Here is a 17,135-nt window from a genome sequence, read left to right as displayed (position 1 = left end):
AAATTTATCGTAAAATTGAAATTTTTTCCAAAAATAGAAGGACAGTGGACACTTTCTCTTTATATCAGAATTATTGTACTAAAAAAGTTGTTCATTAAATTTAATTAATTTTTTTTTTTTTTTGAGAGTAATTTTTTCTCATGTTCGTCAAGTTTTATATGATTAAACTTTAGAGTACTAAAAATTGTTGTGGGAGCGGAGAAGAAGAGAAAAGCTGTACAGAAAATTTTAGGTATTAAAAATCTTACATACTTTAAATGTTTTTATTGGTGTTGGTACGCTCTAAAATTTAAACACTGATTGTATAGCTATGATTGAAAGGATTTAATCGCAAGTGGATTACTTAAGATTAAATATACAATAAATAAAAATGAATAATCACTTACACACGTACACTATTGATAGTAATTTAAATTAATTATTTTTTTTTGTCCCCATCAAATAAATGCATATTTGTAATCTAAAATCAATTGATTATAAATTTTTTTAAAAATTTGTTCTTAATATTTTAGAATATTGCTTTGCTTTTAATAAAGTTTTAATAAACATGTTGAGTCCTTTAAGCTCAGACAGAATTAAAGAAGTAGAATTACATATAAGCTATAACTGCCACTTATTCCAATGGCTAAATAATAATTCACCGTTTCATTTACATGTATAAGTACCGTAAAAAAATGCACAGAAAAGTTGCGCGCTCTCATATTAATAGCAAAATTTTGTTTTAATATTATAATGTGTATGTGTACTCTATATTTGCATTTGCATTTTGAATTTGTATAGGAAAGTTCTCGTGTGTGAGTGACAATTTTTAACGAAAGCTTTTGCCATTTTAAAATTTTGTGTTGTATTTTGTTTTAGAATAAAAATCGCCTTATTCTGACGAAATGTTATTTTTTTTGTTTTTCAAATAGGCACCGCACCACCATCCATGTTATTAAACATCTTTAGCTATTGTTCTTTTTCTCTTATTTGTTTGTTTCTGTTATTTTACCAAATATTTTTATTATTATTATACTTTTTTTCGTATTCTGAAAAAAAAAACTGACTATAGGGTAGAATTTTAAAAACAATTTTTAGTAAGAAAGTTGACGCGTTACCAATTGGTAGTATTAAAGAATATAAATTTAAGAAAAATAATAACAGTTATTGAAAAGAGTAGAATTTAAAAGTAATAATAAAATTTCGTTAATTATATTAAAGATTAATTTTGTAAAATAATTTTAAATTTTAATTTTGCTTTTAATATTCATTCATAAATAATATTCACATAATTTGTATATAAAAATTGAATTAATTAATAAAATAATTTATTTTTTCTTGTAATTCCGTTAATCCACTCTGTTAAACCGTTAATACACTGTACTGGATATTTAATATTAACAAAATAAAAAAAAATAGCATTTACAGAATGATTATTTAATATAATTTTTTTTTCTTATTTATTTTTTTTTTCAATTATTTGAACAGAAACAACAAATATTTGTGCAAAAGAATAAAAATAATACAAAAATATGTTGGTCTGACAATCAATTGTTATAATTTAAGCTTATAATGAGTGTTAAGAGAAATTATAACAAAAATATATTGCTCATATATTATTTTTACTACAATATGTTGCTCAATAACAAATTTTTAAAATTCCAAGAAATTAATGTTTTAATTATTATTTATATTTAATTTCAATTTATTAAAAATACAGTAGTAGCTCAATTAAAATATTCAATTAGAATTAAGATATTAAAACGTAATAAATAATAATGAATGTAACAGAATACTTACCCATCACTATATTATAACATTATACTGTAGTAAAGTAGCATTACAATAATATTGAGGCTTAGAATATTCGGTGACAATTAGTGCGCGACAATATATAATTCAATGTCACTGACAAACACTATATACATACATATTATAATTGTTGACATTTTGAACTTATTGAATTGAATTTTTTTCTAAAATTTCTTGTATTATCTTCTCATAGGTAGAATAAATTCTATTGTTAAATTATATTATAATATATAACAATTAAGAATAATGATAAAAAAAAAATTAAATTTATGTTATACATAATTTTTTGTTAAATTATCTTATTTCTTCAAGAATCTTAAAATTATTTTTTACAATTTTAGTTCAAATTTTCAAACACTTTAATTACTATTGTAATATTTATTAAAAAAGATATAATTATATTAGAGGCATTCCTAAGATTGAGAATTATTAAATAATTCATCTATTATATAAAAAATTCTTAGATTTTATCAAGTTGTGCTCATTTAACATATTGTAAATATAGAAAAAAATTTAAAATAAATTAAAATATAATAAAACTATTATGAATTAGGTACGTTTATAACTTAATAAAATTCTTAAAATAAATGATAAATAATAGACAAATATTTAGAATATTCTGTTGCTATTAGGATGAAAAACTATATCGTATATATATGTATGTGTGTACACCAAAAAAAAAATCTAATCAAAATGACTGATTTAAGACCCAAATGTTCATAAATATCAGTCTAGAATATAATAAAATTATTAGAATAGGCCACAAGCTATTTATATCGATAATATGTGTATAGAGATGCGGTGTAGAAATTATCACAAAAAACAAAATATTCAGAAATAAATTCTAAATAAAATTTATATAAATTAAATTGTTTTTATTAAAAAACAAACAAAAAAAAAACAATACTATATTACTTTCAAAAATTTTGTGAAATGAGAAAACAACCTGTTATAAATTGGAAATTTTTACCTTTACTTTCTCATTTTCATCTTTCTTTTTTCGTTTGATTTTAAAATCATTTTGAAAAACATGGAAAAATTGCAAATTTAATTATTGTAACTTATTTTTTAAATATAATTTCACAATTTCGAGTCAGTTTCTCTAAAATTTCGGCTGTAATATCAATCACTTGTTATCAATTTATTGTAGGTATTGTAGAAATGAATAGCGCTACAAAGAGGCGCTATAAACTTACTAATTGAATAACGAGAAAATGTCAAATTATTTGCTAATTTAGTAATTTAATTAATTCATTAATTTATATAATAATTTTATAATCTTAATCGGGCGTCCGTTTCCACATGATGGTGGTGTGTCTTCACTCATGAAGTGATAAAAATGAAAAAACATTATGTAAAAGCAAATAGCAAAAGTATCACACATGAGTTTCCAATTTGTGAAGGTGAATAATTTTTAAAGACGTATTAAAGTTACTCGAATATCTGAATTTATAATATTATTCAACATAATTGTCCAACAACATACATTAATGTTAATCGTTTCTTTCATTAAAATTCAATTTAATCGTATTTTGCGGATTATAATTTGCCCAGTTGCCAAAATTGCTACATAAAATACAGTAATTTTTATATGAATTATTTAAAGTTGGCATTATCAACTATACATACATATGTATAAATTTTTTCATATTTGTTTTTTTTTGGATTAGTATGTTTATAATTTATTAAAGCAGCTATCGAGCAAAAATTATAAATTTCATTTATTATTTAAATTTGTTTTTAAATGATTCTGGTTGTGTTTTTTTTTCTCATTTTTTATGCATATATTTAAAAGAAGAAGAACAGCATAATTTTAATAAAATCAAGAAATTTAAAAATAAATTGTATATGAGCCGCTCTTTTGATAATGTTATCATTTAGAATATCAACAAGTCAAAATGGTCAAAATTTCTAAGCAAAGCAAATCAAGTCTTTTGCTGATTAAAATATAAAATGGTTTCTTAGAAATGCTTAATTAATTTAATAAGAAAAATTTGCCAATTTTTTTTTCAAAATTCTCTTAAAAATTATTTTGACAATCTTTAATGAGAAAAAAATGTTCTCCGCCAATAAATATGCAATTTTTATAAATTGAAGAATGTGTGAATATTCGACATTAATATTGTGAAATTGATATTATTTTTTATAAATTTTATTTTACAAATTATTTTTAAGGGTAACTAGTTAAATTTCAAATATATTTCTTTTAATTCAAATTGTGCTTAAATATGTATGTATGATTATATACGTTTAAGTTAATTGTATTAATTTGATATACTAATTTAATAGTCTATTCTTTAGAAATTAAAAAAATAGGGAAAACAAAATTAAAGCTTTTGTATGTAATCATTAATTTTTTTTTTCTGATTCTCGTACATGAACAAATGTAAATACTTGCATGCATACATACATATATAATGGTAATGGCTGTGTTATGTTACAATGCGATTTATATTTAATAGAATTTAATTTGAATAATTTAAAATTTTTTATTTTTAATACCTGCATTCCTATGAACATGTTTATTTTTCTATTACAATGTGTATTTCAATGAAAGTACATGATAACACTATAAAGTTTCAAATTTATTACCATTAGTAAATTGTGTATTTGATCACCTTTTTTTTTAAAGATAACAAAGTAATTTTATAATGTTTTTTTTTTTATAAAATAACAATTAAAGACGATTAATAAATTGAACAGCTTACATTTGCAATTGAACAAGTTTCATTTTAATTTTTTTTGAGAAAAACGAGAATTTTTATGCTTTTTAGTTTTTGCATGTTTGCACCTTATATGTAGTATGTATTCGATACCTTGAATAAATTGTTTAATGTCCCGATAAAATTAAGGGATAAGCGGTATTAGAACCCCATTTTTGACAAAGATATCTCATTGCTCAATCATTTATTAAATCATTCAATTATTACAGGTTTTATTGGCGGTGTATTATAGCGTATTATTAGGCTGATTAAAATTACAATTGGCGAGAACAGATTTTCCAAATTTAAAAATAGAGATTTTTACTCATGATTACCTAAAATTTTTACGAATGTATTATGATTAATTTTGAAATTAAATTTCTTTTAATTGTAACTGAAATTTGTAATAATTATTTTATTGTTTGTTTAAAAATATATTTTCAAATAACAAAAACATTCAGTTTTAATCTTTAATTAATTACAAAAAAAAAAAAAAAATTACTAGTCATAATTATTTTTTAATTTCTGCAATATTAAACGAACAAGTTTAATGAAAATTCTTGTGTTTTCTAATCTGCTTGACTTTTCTAATTTTATAAACGCTTGTATAATTTATGAACATATCGTATTTCATTTCAAATATTTGCAACAAAAATATATTATGGAATTATTGGAAAACCTATAACAATTAATAAAAGACAATGACGTCTGGGAATTACAATAATTCATCATTTTAAATTCTTTTTTCATCACAGTAAATTTTACATGGAGATTTATGTACAGAGATTCAATATAATATACAATGTAAAGTTTACTAAATACGTTCTTAAACTGTATATAGAATATTAATAATTATTATCTAAAAATATAAATAAGTTATGATTTCCCGGAATAAATTAGAAATCGATTACAATTAGCAAAAAAAAAGGAGAGATGAATTACAGGCGTAATCAATCAAATTTTAGAAGCCAATCTACTTGTTAGTGATTTCAAAAGTGTTAAACACATTTTTCACTTATTTGTTAAATGTGACTATTTCCAACACAACAAAGACTTTGTATGTTTAATAATCAGACTAATAATTTCGCTTTTTCATTTAAAATTTTGTAAAACATGAGACCAAAAACTAAAAATTCAATTTTTACTCACTCTATCAGGCATGGTTTTTGATTTAAGGCAGTTCCTTTATTGGAACTCAATTTAATCATTTATAAATTTATATATAAATAAGTACAAATGTGATTTTTTAAAATGATTACATATTTATGGTTGAATTTGCTTATAATGATCGAAATTATCATGATTAATAATTATTTTAAATGTTGTTTCTAATATATTGTTCCGTGATAATGCCTTTGACATCATTAGGACTTTACACTATAGGACAATTATATAAAATTGCACGCAACTGTGCCTCCACATATAGAGATGTGGAGAAAGTTTTAATATTCAATTTTAATAAGCATAAAAAACGTTTATATTAATATCATGAATTAATATTCACTTTATGAAAATAAAGTGAAATTAAAATACAAAGTTTATATTAATAAATGCGGAATTTAATTTTAATAAAATTTCAATGTCAATTATGATATTATAGATGTAGGAGTTAATAATTAATTTGTTTAGAAGCTTTTATAGTTAATTCACTACTTTTTCCAATTATAATTTTATATACACACATACACACACGTACAAATACATGTTATGTAAATTTTTTTTTATTAAATAATTAAAAATTATGGAAATTTCAATTAAAAAAAAATTTTTTCTTGTTTCACTTTAATTTTTTTATTGCAGATCGGTTGATCATCATTTAGGTTTTTGTTATTTTCTTAATTAAATTTCTAAAATAGCTCGATTTTTCAATTTATAATGGGTAAGTAATTAAAAATGAAAATAAAATTTTTTGCAATTTAAAAAAAATAAATTTTCTACTTCGAATTGATTAGCATTTGGTCCAGAACCATGTTCAACAACATGTCCAGCATGTGGAAAATCAATAACAACACATGTTGAACATAAAGCAACAACAAAAACTCATATTCTTGCTGCCCTTTTATGTATTTTGGGGTAAGTAAATTAGGACAATTACTTTCTTGCAGATCTTATGTCAATTTGCAGTGATTCGGCAATTAAAATCGTATATATTGTGAGAAAAATGTCAAATTGACGTTAAATTTGAATTCAGGTAGACGATAAAATTAATTGAAAATTATTATGCATTTTGGCTCCGAAATGCATAATAATTCAGTTTAATTCAGAGAAAAATTAATAAAATCATTTGATTATCAAATAATCGCCTTCTTCCGCGATTAAATTTTACTGCAATACATTAAACTTTTTCTGTTTTGAACAATATTTTTTCCTAATATAATTGTAATTTTAAACTAATATTCTTCCTTTTTTTTTATTTTTTATTAAGATGCTGTCCGTGTGCTCTTGCCCTGTATTGTACAGGTTGTGCTCGTGATTTAGAACATTACTGCCCAAGTTGCAATGCATTGGTTGGAACATACACTAAATAAAATATCATTTTTGAATTTTATATATATGTAGTTACCAAAGATACATATTGGCCTTTATTATTTTGATTATAATAATATTAAATGAGCAATTAATATGTATTTTAATAATCAAATATAAACTTTAAGAAAATGGCGGAAAATTCAATATTTTTCTATTTATATTAAAAGTAAAGAATTTTTTTCCTGGACCATCAGAATTGTTTTTAATAACATTTTTCAATTTATAAATTTTTTACTTATGTACTTTCATACATTTTATAGATTTTATGTTATTAATTTGTAAGTTTCAAAGAATAATTTTTTTTATTATGTTTTATTTTTAAATATGTTTTTTATATTTTAACAATTACAAATTAAAAATATACCAAACAAAAATTATATTTCAAGATTAAAAATGTAAAATGAAAAAAAAAAAAATGGAATCAATTTTTGTACAAGCACATTCTACAGGTATTATTAGTCACAGCTCGTATCTTTGTCAAATATTATTAAAAAAAATATTAAGATTAAGATAAAAAACGAGAAAACAAATAAAAAAAATATGAAATAAATAAAAAAAAAGAGAAAATTATATGTGGTTTAATTTGATCCTTTTACATTACAATTGTATGTGTTCAGTTTAACTATATAAGTCTAAAGTGGAGTCCCTTATGGCCTCGAGAGACTAGAAATATTTTTAATTTTAGACCGCGAGAGAAATTAAATTGTTATATTCTGCAAAAACACAAAATTTTGTACTAACCAAACTAAAACTGTTTAGAAATATTTCTTGAAATCCGACAAAAGGTTTCTACAAGATTAAAAATTTGCCGTCAACTTGATTTATTCAACAACTTTAACAACTATAAGTTAATTTGATTTTCTAATTATTCAAATTGGTTCCATTTAAGGGTGAACTACTGCAAAATTGTACTCAATAATTTCTAAATAAAATTTTGTGTTTAAAAGAAATTCTTTAATAAGCAAAAAATATCCAAGGGTTATATTAAATAACCTTGTTTGTTTACAAGTACTTGCAATTTACTTTGACTCTTTGCTTCCATTTTTTTATAATTCAAAAATTAGAATTTCAAAAAAATTAAACGAATTAAAAAAAAACTAAACATTAAGCGTTAAAACGTAAACGCTGGGGGTAACTAATGTTGACGTCAGTTGCGTTTAGCCGAACGCATGCTTATATACTTTTCCAATGTGGTGCAAAAACAATGAGCACATAGGAAAATGTCCGGTTCATTTTACTAAAATGAAGTTTAAGTACAGTTAATCAATTTAATAAAAAAAATTCGTGTCATATAAATTTTTTTCATTTCATTTTTACGCAGTCTCTAATAAACATTAAAGTGTTGATTTGCTTTTTAACTTAATTTCTGTTTTATTTCATATTTTAATTGATTAAAAATTAAAAGTGTTATAAAATTATTATACTTGACTAGTACCTAAATATTGATTACAATTATTACAAAAATGACTACAATATTTGAAACGTTGGCAACAATACGGAATGCAGCACATCCTGAAAAAAAATTTTTTTATAAAAATTAGAATAATACAAAACTCTGTTAACTTGTTGAGAATTTGTATGCAATTACAAAATGAAAATGGTATGAGAGATCATAAATTAAATATTTTTGCACCATAAAATTTGCACCACAATGACAATAGTATTGCGTTTCAGCTCACTGATTGAGAGAATAATGAGAAATTCAATTGTGAATTGGGCTAACGAATTTATTTTATACTGCATTCATCCCGCGCAATTTTCATTTGTTCTACAGTCTATTTTCTTATCTAATGTGGTAAGAGTTTAAAATAATATAACCATGGATTAATATTAATGTATGATAGTATAAATTATTATATTCAAGTTATGATCTTTCATTTAGAACACCTAAAGTGATTTTTCTGAATGGAATTAATTATAGCTTACCCAATTAAAGTAAAAAACAAGGCTGCAATATGTGTCTTAGCTCCAATTTCATATACAATTTTAGTATATCTTGTTTGATTACAGTTGCAGCATTTAACTACCGATGGTAATTGCCCCAGCACTGGAAGAACTAAAAGAAGAAAAACAAAATTTAGACACCATAGTAGAAAAATACAAGAATATGAAAAACAATTATAAAAAAATGTGTGTTCGGCATTATGCTGATTATGTGTGTGTTAAAAAAGCAAAAATTATTCATATGTTTTTGCAATTACAGCTCTTTCACAACTCCATCATTTCACCATTCCACTATGAGCAAAACTCTCTCCAACGTACGAATATGTAGCTTTATATTTCATTGACGCTTGCAACTAATAAAGAACGTCTAACAAATGGAAGGCTTACTTTTCAATAATTTTATTACATTGCCGGGCATAAATTGCGGTCTATTGTTGTTACATATTTGTGTAGCATGAAAAAAGTTATATATTATAGTAATACTACAGGAAGGAGCATATTTCATTCTCTCTTATTTGTATTCTTTATTAGAATATTGTATATTGAAACAAACACGCTGTAGCCGAAAATTGAAGATATCTCCGTAAAGCCTGGAATGCTCATTATAAGAAAATTCACAGCAACAAAATTGAGATATTCTTCCAAATAAATATGCTTATCTAGATAGAGGTTTGGTCTAACATTGAGATATATAATATTACCTCTCCATATACACAAGTTCTACGCCATCGCTGTTTCTCAAGGAACTTGGAAATACTATAAAATGAGTTGGATACAATATCTGCAGGATTCAGAAAACCGCATTCAGCTTATCAATATTTATATTTTAACAGATTTTAAAGGTTTAAATAAAACGTGAAAGCTTTTCCACTCAACAACGGATACAGATTACCGACACACTTCAGCGGAGAGAATATTAAATTATGCTGACCACCCCAAATAGTGTGATTAATAAGGTCAATTCTTTGTAAAATCACAAGTTTAATGATGATCCTTTTTAATATTCATGATCCTTCTTACATTGTGCGAGTCTAAAGTAATGAACCTTTTATTTTTTTAAAAAATTTAATCTAAGCAATGGGAGTGCCAGATTTTCATGTTATTCTATATAAAAAATAACAAAATTAATTTTAAGAACATTTATTTTTTGTAGCATTTGAAATTTAATGTAGCATACACGAACAATGAGTTTAAATTGAACGATGGTAATGAATGGACTTTTGCATGCTTAGCATGTCTTCTATTAACGTATCTTAAATACACTCTATGCTTAATCTGTCATTAAGCTTTTTAAAAACCTAAATTTTTTCACTGTTTACCTTGCGTTTTTGTGATACATATATACATACATAATTACATACATAAGTTGTTTAAAACTAAAATTGTTATTACCTTAAGCATGCAATGATGATTTTAAATCATGCATGCTTTTAACATGATAACTATCCTTTGACAACATGTAGCCTAATTTTAATAATTTTTTATTGTTTCGGATATAACCTTTAAGAAGACATAATTACGTTAAAACTTAAGAGAGATTTCAATTTTTATCATCAAATTCAAAAGAAGCGTGCCTAGTTAAAAACTGAAATGAGAATTTTTTTATTGTTTGTTTTTTAATTAGTAAATTTTTCATAAATAAAAAAAATATTTCACTGGGTGTAGTTCGTCGTCAATTTTCAGCTTATTTTTCTTTTCCCTTGAAATATTTATTATAGAATATAATTGTCCTTTCATAATATTATAACAATCGCACATGCTACGTAATTTTATTCATTAGGCGTCGTTTAAATGTTCATAATGTGAAATTGGATATCTAAACATAATATTAAATTGTTGTTATAATTGTGATTTATAACGGGCGTGATCTAACCTAAAACTACTTGTATATAATAAAAAAGCTTATTTTTTTTTTTAATTATTTTAGTGGAATCACGTTATCAAAAATTCTAAATATTATTTGTACAATTTATTGAACTAGTTTCTTGTACTTATTTAGATGTGAATGTATAAAAGTTAATAATAACAAAATAATGGGTGACTTTTTAAGGCATTAGAATTTTCAAATAATGTTCTAGAAAAAAAAGAGGAAGAAAGCATAAAATTTAGCTAGCACATTTTTACCACCTTTATTTAATTCCATTATGTATTCCAAAAGATTATACCGCTAATAAAGAAACTATTGACCTTGAACGTTTATTTTAGGTTAATGACATTTAATATTAAGAATTTTCAATATAAATAAAAAATTTAATGTTATTAATATTAAAGTTTTGCAATTTAAAAACAATTGAACACTGTTCAGTTTATTGCCTAATTAATTTTTAGCACTTAACTCACATCTGTGAACACTTTTAAAATTAATAATATGCCTTAATGTATATGGGTCTAAATATATAAGCATGTATATAATACAATAAAATAATTTGTATTTAAATATGTTTTTTTACATACTAAATAAATATGTATGTATGCATAGTATGTCTATATAAAAATTACTAGAAAATATTTGTTACTAAATTTTCATGCTTGAGAAAAGTGACCACAGGACTGCCAACTTAATTGTTGGCTGACGTGTAAATTAATTATAGAAATAATTTAAAAAATATTAAAAAATTAATTTAAAATATTCAATTATACAAACATACACTCATACAGTATTGAAATTTAAATGAAATCTGGTATTTAGTGAGCGATAATTAATTTTAGTTTTAAAAATATTTTAATTTAAAAAAACTGCAACACAATAACAAAAATTAAATTAAGAGTTTTATAGAAATGTTTGGAATTTCTACAAATAACTACACATACATATGTATATTTTTACATCTAGAAACTATGTATGTATGTATAAGTATGTAAAAAATAATAAGTATGCATTGGTAAAATATAAAACCTTCTAATTTAATTATTGGCTTTTCTCTTGGCAATTGTGAGGTTATCTCTTGAAGATTTCTGCTTAATCTACGATGATCTGATGATGCTGAATTTCTTCTATAAACAATTTCAGCTGGTGTTAAATTATTTGCATAATTTGGATATCTAGCTAATTTATTTTCCATTCCAGAAAACTTGTAATACTTTTAATTTTGTTTGTAAATTATTTTTTTATTTTCAATTTTTTTTTCTAAATTTTGTAAATTTTTTTGTAAGCACATATAAATTTTATGAATTCGTAAACATTTTCTCACTGACAACTGAAAAAATCATATTTTGTGTACTAAACAAAACTAAAAAGTAATGGCCTTCAATGACATTTTCAAAATATTTTTTGGTGTTTTTCGAAAACAAAAAATGAAACAAAATGAAATTTTTATTTGTGAAAATTGTCATATACGAAAACAATTTTTCTTTTTTTGAAACAGTAAAATTAAATTAAAAAAAGAAAATTCTTTGTCTCTCCTCTTGTATAGGAATTGGAGAGAGTGTAAAATTTAATGATGACGTTTTTTTTTTATTATTTGAAAAAAATTCAATGACACAAAAAAAAGCATAGCCTGAACTCAGATTTTTTTGAACAATAACCAGAGGACTCCAAATATTGTTAACGTACCCGTAGGTTGCTCAAAAATGTAAATTAAGAATATTGTCAAAATGGATTTGAAATCGCTCAAAGCTTTCAATTTCTCAACAAACCAATTCAGTAATTAATTCAGCAATGATTTAACAGAAAATTTTGCTGGTGAAAAATTTTTAAATTTGCTTTTTTAATTGTTTGGAGTAAATATAAAAATTTTTTGATTTCATTACGTAAATTTTGCCATATTTTCTTTATAATTGTGGAGACTTTACTGTTTATATCGCGAAGTGCTAAATCAAAAATTTGATCAGCTTTCTCTTTGTGTCTATTTTCAGATTAAAATTAAAAAGATGATGTTTTTATAAAAATTTTTTTATAAATATAAAATTATTTTATTCTTTTTTATAAATTCATTATTTAATAGATAAAACAAGCTAGCCAATTTGGTTTATATCAATTATGCCATAGAGAATATTTTTTGACATAGTATATGTACATACATATGTATGTATGTTATGTAGGGTTTTGAAAAGCGAACAGTTTTTCTAATTGCTGTGATTACTTTGTTTGTTATTTTAAAATAAGTATAATTTTCATTGGAAAACAATCCATTCAAGTCTCCACAATTTTTCTATTACTTCCAAATTAACAATTTTGATTATTTCCAATGATAATTTGATACACACATGTCTACATTATTAAGGACTAATAAGATCACACCCTCAGGTATTTATTCTAAAAGGTTCATATCTAGTTACGGGTTTCAAATTAATTAAAAAAATAAGACACTTTTAATACAAAAGTAATATATTAATTAATGTTCTTTAAGGGACACTAATTAATATATTATTTATATAAGAAAACTCTATTGTAAATAATTTTTAAGCTGAATTTATGTTGTAAAACTAGAAGTCTAAATTGAGTTTATTTTAACTAAACTGTCTGTTCCAAAAATCGCACAAATCGGGGCCCTAAAACACTTCGTTATTTTATTAATACAATCAGCACTATGTGCGCCTACGCATATATATAGTACATACATTTATGCGTATATAATACATATGTACATGCACGTTCCTAAATAAGAAACTAAATTTATTTCATCTTTTACTAAATACATACATATGTATAACAAATCTGTTCAAATCAAACATAACAAAAATAAAATGTTTAAAATTAGAAATTTTTAGTTTTCTTATATTCATAATTTATGTATGTCATGATTTCTCTTCTATTTATGACGTACAAACACACATACTCATATGTCATATAAAATTTTAACATATTGTTCAATGACGTCACCTTTTTTATAGAAGTTTTTGAAGTATCCGCAGAAATCTGATAATTTTAATTTAAATCAAAAATCCTGGTTTAGGTATTATACGGCAACACTTTTTGAGCAATAAATAAGTAGATTTTAATAGCAATAACGCGAGGCAATAAAATATTTTGGAATTAAGGCAAACCTAATTGCTTCTTCTTTAATCAAATCAAATCTAATTTTTGTTCAACTATAACTCTAGCACCAGCCAGTAAAAGATTTTTATTGATTTTGATTTTTAAATTGAACCTCAAAAAGAAATTATTTTTCTATCTTTATTCATATTTTTATAAAATTTTCAAAAATTATTTAGAACTTTTCGTTAGTTTTATTGAAATCGTCACGCCAACTTAATAAAACAAAAGTTCTTTACTTCTCATTTATTTCAAAGATAACATAAGCATAACATTCTGTTGATCACAAACAACAAGAAACGTCATATTTCCGGTTATTTTAGTTTTTTTTTTGTTTTTGTTCAATCAATTTGCGTTTCGAAATAATTTTCACAATAATTTCGAAACAGAATAAAAATTCTTAAATGCCAGGTACCTAACATAACATACATAAATTTTATTGAGTTTTTTTTTCAATACTTAATTTCTTAAAATATTCCAAATCAAATGATTAAAAGCTTTTTGTTTTTTATTTCCAGAACAGGTTTTAGTAAATAATTTTAGAAAATCGGAAAAAAATTAATTGGTGCTGAAATTAACCTAGAGGTTCACAATATGTACATATATACATATGTATGTGGGAATGTTTATGCAAGTACACGTCATGTTCTTTTATATTTAAATGTCAAATTTTGACAAACTATACCAAATAGTTTATTAAGAACCTTAATTTGATTTAATCATAAAATTTGTTATATAATTTTAAGTGATCGTGACTTGCTTATCGTTTTATTTTTTTTTCGTATAATCTTGTATAATTTTATTCTTTAAATTCTGGCAAAAAAAGAAAGAGGTACCCGAATAGCTTCCAATAAAATTAAATTTTTTTTTAAAAGAAAAAATAACTAGGAATTAAGAAAACCAGAATTTTAGCTAAAAGTTTTTATTCAAATACTTATTCTGTCTTCATTTTTAAAATTTTAGAAAATGAATTTTGGAAAAAAACCAATAATTATATTATTATCCTTTTCGATAATGACGTCACAATGATTGAAATACTGTCAATTTTAATAACCACCTTAATATAGAACTTGTTTCAATTCAACACAGTGTGAATTTTTTAAGCGGTTTCAACAAATTAAAATATTCATCTTCATTTGTAATTAAATAAAAATCTATGGCCAAAATAAAAATCATTCTAAAGATTTTTATGGATTATTTTTGTTTAAAAATTTACTACTTAAATATTTTAAATTGAAATTTTAATATAAACACATTTTGGAATATAAAATAAAAATTTAAATAAACACAAAAGAGTACTTAAAACTTATTAAAATATGTTTACGGTATAAGAAAATAAATCAAAAACGAATTTCATTTTAGACCTGTTGACGTCGTGATATTATAATGTATCTAATGTAATTCAAGTATATACATAGTATACATATATATTTAAATCTATGTATGTATTCAAAAAATGAAAAATTTTTGGCGCCATTAAACGTTGCTCTTATGTGATTTGATAGTAATTGGTTTAAATTCGAATAATGACGTTGGTTTTCTAAATAATTAAAAATTAAAGTAAACACATTTACTTCAAATTCCATATTATTTTTTCTTTCCTGTGGTTCCAAGTCTATTCATTTATTGGTTCAGTAAGCAAATTTGATCCTAAAACAAATCTTTAATAAAAAAATGCAATAATTATAAAAAATTTATAAATCTTACAATTTGCCTCGGTAGCTTGTAAGAGCGTCCACTGCGTCATCTCGGGGCTAAGTCTACTAATTCGAGAACAAAATATTCTAATTTTTCTGCCTTAAGACTCTCGTTCTTGTATTTAAGAATATCTATCCGTTTTGCAGTCATGCAAATTATCTAAATTACTAAGAAAAAAAAATTAAATAAAATCGATAAAACTAATGAAATGTACTGTTAATACAATCTGAATATTAATCGATAACTCATAAAATCTTTAAATAAAATCGAAACCATATGGAATTCTTTGACACAAATCATATTAAAAAATTGTAGAAAATATTAGCATTTGTTTTTTTTTTTATTAATTTTTTTTTTTTTCAAATCTTCTTGATTATTCTACTTAAAAACAATATGCAAGCATACTAGACCCCCATAAAACTAATTAAAAAAATTTAATATTTTACAGTTTTTGCTTTTATATTGTTAAATGTGTGGGGCAATTGCATGAAAAACGAAAATTCGCTTTGAAATTTGTAAATTCGCTAAATAATGAAATATTGTTAGGCGGTGAGGGGGGGGGGGGGGGGGGGGGGGGTGGAGTTTACACTGGGGTAATGACACATGAAAAAATGTTTTTGAATTTACCTTTTATTCGAATGTCAATGCTATCCTGAAGAGTCAAATTTAGATCTAAAATCAGTTCAAACTATATGTGGCAGTGAAAATTGTACTATACCAAATTTACATACATATGTTAAATTTTAAATTATATAAACATTTCCCAGAAAAGGGCCCAGAAATCACATCGTAAGTTCTAAAGTTGACAATTTGAGCATTTTTTAAACATAAAAAGGAAGAAATAACGAATTAATATGACTTCATAATTTGACATTTAAACATCCATTGACATTTGATTTAGATTCTTTTGAAAAAATCTGTAGACTTCCCCTCCTCCTTGAATTTCTATTCGATTAATTGAAATTTTATAACAAAAATTTTCTCGTAACAATAAATAAAATAGACATTAGAATTTTAATCTGTTTAAATAAATATTAGCGGGAGGAATTCCATATTTTCACAGTACAGCAAACTACATACCTAATTGCCTTCTTCAAATATATGTAAACGCTTAACAAGAGAATTATGCTGTATGTTATACTGTATGTTTAGACTTCAGAGTATTTAAAACTTTATATTGTTCTTTTTTTTGTTCAGATTTCAATGGCATTCGATAATAATATGTAGGTACATATGTACATACATACATATAATTATGTATATATTTTTGGCACATTTCAAAAAAAAAATATTGGAAAAAAATTTGCCTATTAGTTTTATTCCCTACATAAGTATGTATAGAAATTAAAATAAGGGATTTTAATCTATACATGGAGAGATTTTTCTTTAGTTATACAAAACTGCAAGCAAATGTCGCACTGTCAAACTGATCCTCCAAATTAATCGTAATCTGAAACCGATTCAACTTTCGGAATATTGTTTTTGCTTTATATCAA

At 23.5% G+C, this 17,135-nt stretch overlaps 2 protein-coding genes across 3 annotated transcripts; one reads left to right on the top strand and one right to left on the bottom strand.

Moving 5' to 3' along the window:
• The first annotated feature begins 1,067 nt into the window (after positions 1-1,067).
• Positions 1,068-7,764, top strand: LOC129607251 (lipopolysaccharide-induced tumor necrosis factor-alpha factor homolog). Its single transcript, XM_055518111.1, has 4 exons — positions 1,068-1,168; positions 6,294-6,372; positions 6,446-6,566; positions 6,919-7,764. The coding sequence occupies exons 2-4, from the start codon at positions 6,369-6,371 to the stop codon at positions 7,019-7,021; spliced, it is 228 nt and encodes a 75-aa protein (XP_055374086.1). The 5' UTR covers positions 1,068-1,168; positions 6,294-6,368; the 3' UTR covers positions 7,022-7,764.
• Positions 7,765-7,998: 234 nt separating this feature from the next.
• Positions 7,999-12,146, bottom strand: LOC129607248 (lipopolysaccharide-induced tumor necrosis factor-alpha factor homolog). Of its 2 annotated transcripts, none has more exons than XM_055518107.1 (3): positions 11,794-12,146; positions 8,949-9,078; positions 7,999-8,534 (listed from the first exon to the last, which is right to left on the bottom strand). In XM_055518107.1, the coding sequence occupies exons 1-3, from the start codon at positions 12,026-12,028 to the stop codon at positions 8,441-8,443; spliced, it is 459 nt and encodes a 152-aa protein (XP_055374082.1). In that variant the 5' UTR covers positions 12,029-12,146; the 3' UTR covers positions 7,999-8,440. The 2 variants fall into 2 exon arrangements, with proteins under 2 accessions (XP_055374082.1, XP_055374083.1); XM_055518108.1 differs by having other exon boundaries at positions 11,863-12,146.
• Between the last annotated feature and the right edge of the window lie 4,989 nt (positions 12,147-17,135).

This window comes from Condylostylus longicornis, unplaced genomic scaffold (assembly GCF_029603195.1).
Source record: "Condylostylus longicornis isolate FDR11 unplaced genomic scaffold, ASM2960319v2 ptg000027l, whole genome shotgun sequence".
Classification (NCBI taxonomy): Eukaryota; Metazoa; Arthropoda; class Insecta; order Diptera; family Dolichopodidae; genus Condylostylus; species Condylostylus longicornis.
The sequence above is the reverse complement of the archived record's forward strand: the minus strand, read 5'-3'. Positions and strand labels throughout refer to the sequence as shown.